The sequence below is a fragment of the Galeopterus variegatus genome, unplaced genomic scaffold (genome assembly GCF_000696425.1).
Source record: "Galeopterus variegatus unplaced genomic scaffold, G_variegatus-3.0.2 Scaffold348, whole genome shotgun sequence".
NCBI classification, from domain to species: Eukaryota; Metazoa; Chordata; class Mammalia; order Dermoptera; family Cynocephalidae; genus Galeopterus; species Galeopterus variegatus.
Window position 1 is genome coordinate 597036 of NW_007726459.1, and position 6001 is coordinate 603036.

The following is a 6001-nucleotide window of genomic DNA, read 5'->3' on the forward strand; positions in this document are numbered from 1 at the left end:
TTACCACTGAAACCGCAGGAATACAAGGAATCATTACAGACTGTTATGAACAACTATACACCAACAAATTGGAAAGGCTAGAAGAAATGGGTAAATTCCAGGGCACATAAAAACTACCAAGATTGAATCATGAATAAATAGAAACCCTGAACAGACCAATAGCAAGTAATGAGATTGAAACAGTAATAAAATGTCTCCTAACAAAGAAGACTAAGACCAGATGATTTCACTGTAAAATTTGACTAAACTTTTAAAGAAGAACTAATAACAATTGTTCATAAACTATTCTCAAAAAATCGAGAGAAGGGAATTCTTCCCAACCCATTACATGAGGCCAGCATTCTGCTAATACTGAAAACATATAAAAGGACACAACACTACAAGTTGATATTGGTCCCTGATTAACATAGATGCAAAAATCCTCAACAAAATACTAGCAAACTGAATCCAACGTACACCAAAAAGATTAAACACCATGATCAAACGAAATTTATCCCAGATATATAAGAATGGCCGAACATGTGCAAATCAGTAAATGTGATACATCCCAGTAACAGAATAAAGAACAAAAACCATGCAATCATTTTAACAGATGCAGAAAAGCATTTGATAAAATTCAACATCCCTTCATGATTAAAAACTCTCAACAAATTATGTATGAAGCAACATACCTTAAAGAAATAAAGGCCTTATATGGCAAACCCACAACTAACATCATACTGAACAAGGAAAAGTTTAAGTCCTTTCCTCTAATATCTGTAACAAGACAAGAACACCCGCTTTCACCTCTTTTATTCAACATAGAACTGGAATTCCTAGCCAGAGCAATTAGGAAAGAAAAAGAAATAATGGGCATGGAAACTGCAAAGGAGAAAGTCAAATTGCCTGTACTTGCAGATGACAAGATCTTATATTCAGAAAATCCTAAAGACTCCACCAAAACACTTTTAGAACTATAAACAAATTCAGTAACTTTGCAGAATATAACAAGCAACTTGGGAAAAAAATGAAGAAAGCAATCTCATTTACAATAGCTATAAAAATAAAATATCTAGGAATAAATTTAACCAAAGAGGCAAAAGATCTCTACAATGACGACTATGAAAACCTGATGAATGAAATTAAGGAGGACGCAAATATATCCCATGTTCATGTATCGTTAAAATGTCCATATTATTCAAAGCTCATAGGCTTGGGTGAGAGGGTCTAGATGTGCTGATGGGACTAGGAGTGTGGAGATTCTGGGGTTATTGTGTCTCTGGGCAAAGTGAACTCTGGTGCTGGCTCTGATCCCAAAATGACATCTAGCAGCAGCCTGGAAATGAAGGAGTGGGGGTACTCATCGTGCCCTCCCCCTCTGGAGAAATGCAGTCGTGTGGGCTCCGAGCAGCTTTTCATGCTGGGCTCACTGACCAGAAGGGCTGTGTGGTGACCGTGTAGCTTGACTTGCAGGTGTCTGCACTGGGGATGGCCAAGTGCAGACTCCTCCACCTGCCTTCTCCCTGCAGTGCCCCCATGGATTCTTTAGTTTAGAAACCCAATTACTTTAGAAGAATATGTCTTTATTTTAATTATTTGTTATTAGTTATTTCTGAAATAGATTGTAATTTCTATTGTACAAAATCTTTGATTTCGGGAAAAATTTCTTGAAGTAAATCTTCTAGTTTTTTGTCTATTTTTTCTGTTGTCTTCAGGAACAGCAAGTTTTTTATTAGCTGAATACCTTCTCCCTACCCGTTTTTGGTCTTTCATAAATATCTTGTCTTTTTTTTAAAAATTAAGTGTTTTCAAGGTTTTTATTGGAGTACACAAGTGATGTGCCACCCATACTTGCCTAAGTAAGCCTTATGAAAGAAACTAAACTGACATTTAGTCAAATTTAAGACAGGCTTACTAACTGATTTTCTTTTTTTTTTAATTTCTTCAGGTTCTCAAAGTTCATTTCTAAAAATCATATTTCCGGAGAAAATCCAAGCAAATACAAGTCACAATTCAGAAGTAGAATATGTAAGAGATACAATTTAAATTATTATGTGAAATCTTATTTTTATTACATACTTATCAAATATATCAACCCCATTAAAATATGAATATAATTATCTATTACTACTAATAAGGAATTTAAAGGTTTTATGGTAAAAGCAAATATATAAATCAGAATGTTCTGTTTTGTTTAACATTAGTCATTTCCTCATAGTAAACTATTTTTAAAAGTTCAAATACAGAAAATAGTGTAGAGAAATTAAATATCTTATCTGAATGGCATCTGGGAGATATTTAGGAGACTCCAACGAAGAGAATAATTTTCTCCAAAATGGCTGAAATATGAATATCTATTAAAACTTCCTTCCTCAATCTCCACTGCTGCACATACCAGTTCTCCAACAAGAAGAAACCTTTTATTCTGTTGTTATTATTAGAAAGGGAAATAATTAATTTTATCCACTGATTTATTTAACAGATATTTCTTGGGATATGCCATATGCGTAACTAATCCTAAGTGTCTTACTTAGGACATTAAAAAAAAGAAATACAGTTAAGCAAGCTCTGCTTATAAGTGGCCAATCTTTTGATAACACCTTATTTTTTAATAGTTTTTTTTGAGGTATAATTTACACATCACAAAATTCACTCATTGTAAGTGCACAACTCAGTGATTATTAGTTCATAGAGTTGTACGAATATTACCACAATCCAGTTGTAGAACATTTCTGTTGTCTTAGAGTTTCCTCATGTCGGGCCGGCCCGTGGCTCACTCGGGAGAGTGTGGGCTGATAACACCGAGGCCACGGGTTCGGATCCCATATAGGGATGGCCGGTTCGCTCACTGGGTGAGTGTGGTGCTGACAACACCAAGTCAAGGGTTAAGATCCCCTTACTGGTCACCTTTAAAAAAAAAAAGAGTTTCCTCATGTCCATTTGCAGTTGATCTCTCCTTCCATTCCCAACCCTTGGCAACAACTGCTCTATTTTCTGCCTTTACACATTTGCCCCCCCCACCACCTTTTTTTTGACTTTTCATACAAATGGAAACATACAATAATGCAGGCCTTTCCATTGGGCTTCTTTCATTTGGTTTTATCAATTTTGTAGCACTTGTAATGCCATTAATTTTCATTTCTTAATAGATGTAGATATACCAAATTTTGCTTATCCATTCACCAGTTGCTGGACATTTGGATTGTTTTCAGGTATTGGCTATTGTGAATAATTTTTGTGAGCATTTATGTGTGGATATATATTTTCCTTTCTCTTGGGTAGATTCTTAGGTGTGAAATTGTTAGGTCTCATGGTAAGTTCATGCTTAACATTTTTAGAAACTGCCACACTTTTCCATAGTGACTGTACCAATTTATATTTTACATCAGTAATATATGAATGTTTCAGTTTTTCCACATGCTTGTAAACATTTGATGTCTGTCTTTTAATTTGTTAATGTTTAAAATTTTTTAAATGACATAATTGTACATATTTATGGGATACATATGATATTTTGATATGTGTATACTCATACAATGTGTGGTGGTCAAATCAGGGAAATTGGCATATCCATCACCACAACACGTATCATTTCCCTGTGTAGGGACGTTCAAAGTCCTCTCTTCTAGCTATTTTGACATATACAGTAAAGTATTGCTAACTGTACTCATCCTATTGTGCTATAGTTATGATTCCTTCTGTCTAACTGTAATTTTGTACCTGTTAACCGAGTGTACTTTGTACCCTCTCCTTCTTGCCCTTTGTAACCACTGGTTACCACTGTTCTACTCTCTGATTCTTAGAAATTAACGTTTTTTTTTTTTAGCTCCCACATACGAGTGAGAACATGTGGCATTTGTCTTTCAGTGCGTGGCTTATTGTAGAGCTAGGGCTAGGGTCTGGAGCTCACAGACCCCTTCAGCCCATTCACCAATCCTTCACATGTAACCAGCAAAAGGTCCTTGGAGCCTTGGCTGAAGAAGGAATAGTCTTTATTCAGCACACACACGTCTAGGAGCTAGGCAGTACCAAGAGAAACTCAGAAACTCAACTGCTACCAGCAAAGTCCAAAGAAAAACTGAAACTGAGCAGCTGCCAGCAGAGTAAACATGCTCTATTGTTAGATGCCAGCTCTGCCTGCCAGCTTCTGATTCACAAACTGAAGAACACACAATAGCAACAAACTAGAAAGATACATGGGTGCACATGCGCACTAAGTCCACCCACGCACAACTTAACAAGAAATGTGCTGCTTGACCCCCTACCAGACCTGAGCCCAGGGAGCCTGACTAAATTATCCTATTTTCCCCACACTTATTTTACTTAACATAATGTCCTCCAGTTTCATCCATGTTGTTGCAAATGACAGGATTTTATTCTTTTTTATGGTCAAATAGTATACCATTGTGTATTGATGGAATTTGGATGTACTGTCCTCCCAGAACTCATGTGGAAATCTGATCCCCAGTGTGGCAGTGTTGGAAACTGATTGAGTCATGGGGGCAGATCCCTCATGAATGGATTAATACTTTCCCTGGGGGGTGGGGGATTAATGAGTAAGTTCTCGCTCTATTAGTTCCTGCTAGAGCTGGTTGTTAAAAAGAACTGGCACCTCCCCGCTCTCTCTCTCTTGCTTCCTCTCATGTGATCTGCTTTTACCTGCTGGCTGCCTGCCAGTTTCCACCATGAGTAGAAGCAGCCTGAGGTCTGTGCTAGATGCAGTTGTCCCAGAATCATAAACCTAATAAACCTCTATTCTTTATAAATTACCCAGTCTCAGGTATTCTGTTATGGTAACACAAAACGGACTAATACATGTATATATACCACATATTCTTTATTCATTCATCTTTTAATCAACATTTAGGTTGATTCCATATCTTGGACATTATGAATAGTGCTGCAGTTAACATGGGAGTGAAGGTATCTCTGACATACCGACTTTCTTTCCTTTGGATATATGCACAGTGGTGGGATTGGTGGATCATGTGCTATTAGTATTTTTAATTTTGATGGGAACGTTCATACTCTTTTCCATAATGGTTGTACTAATTTATATTTCCACAAACAGTGTATGAGTTCCCCTTTCTCTGCAATCTCAGTAGCATTTATTATTTTTTGTCTTTTTGATAATAGCCATTTTAAGTGGGGCGAGATGATATCTCATTGTTGTTTTGATTTTTATTTCCCTAATGATTAGTGATATTGAGCATTTTTTTCATATACCTGTTGGGCATTTGTATGTTGTCTCATGAGAAATGTCTATTTAGATCCTTTGCCCATTTTAAAATTGGATTATTATTATTATTATTATTATTATCATTTGGCTGTTGAGTTTGTTTTTTATGTATTCTGGATATTAATTGCTTGTTGGATGGATAGTTTGCACACGTTTCCTGCCATTATCTATGTGGTCGCTTCACTCTGCTGATTGCTTTGCTGTGCAGAAACTTCTTAGTTTTATGTAATCCCTTTTGTCAAATTTCACTTGTATTTTGTGGTGTTTTCCAGAAAATCTCTCCCCAGACCAGTATCCTGAAGCATTTCTCTGTTTTCTTTCAGTAGCTTCATAGTTTTGGGTGTAAGATTTGGGATGAATCCCAATCTCACATAGAACGGGAATACTCGCCTCGAAGAGACCACAAGACCACGAGCAATGCAATTAGCAAGAGGTTTATTATTTCCAACGCGTTGGGTTCTCACCGCCAAGCTGGGGTGAGACCCCGTTAGGCTTTTTGGCTGCTTTTTTATATATTTTCTGGGGCAACTTTTCTGGAGGCCTGGAGACGAAGCAGTAAGCAGTGTTTATTGGCTAACTTAAGTAACCTTAAAGCTTATTGGTTGGCACCCATCCGTTTCTAGGTGATTTCCCTTCTGACTTCTTTACTGCTAGACACTTGGCCATCTGCTGGTTTGACTTTGCTATGAAGAGACATAAAATCAGCTAAGTACTTCTGTATCTCATAGCTCTGTGGTTACAAGCCTGTGCCTGTGTTAGCAAGAAAACCACAGGCTGTCAGCT

General features: G+C 37.0%; 1 protein-coding gene across 1 annotated transcript in view; it reads left to right on the forward strand.

Annotated features, from left to right (window-relative positions):
- Positions 1-6001, forward strand: part of ADAM32 (ADAM metallopeptidase domain 32) — a gene marked incomplete at its 3' end in the record, with an annotated part of 141628 nt that overhangs the window by 35356 nt on the left and 100271 nt on the right. The window contains exon 3 of the mRNA XM_008567823.1: positions 1928-2007. Coding sequence (XP_008566045.1) covers positions 1928-2007 — 80 coding nt within the window. The remainder of the gene's footprint in view (positions 1-1927; positions 2008-6001) is intronic.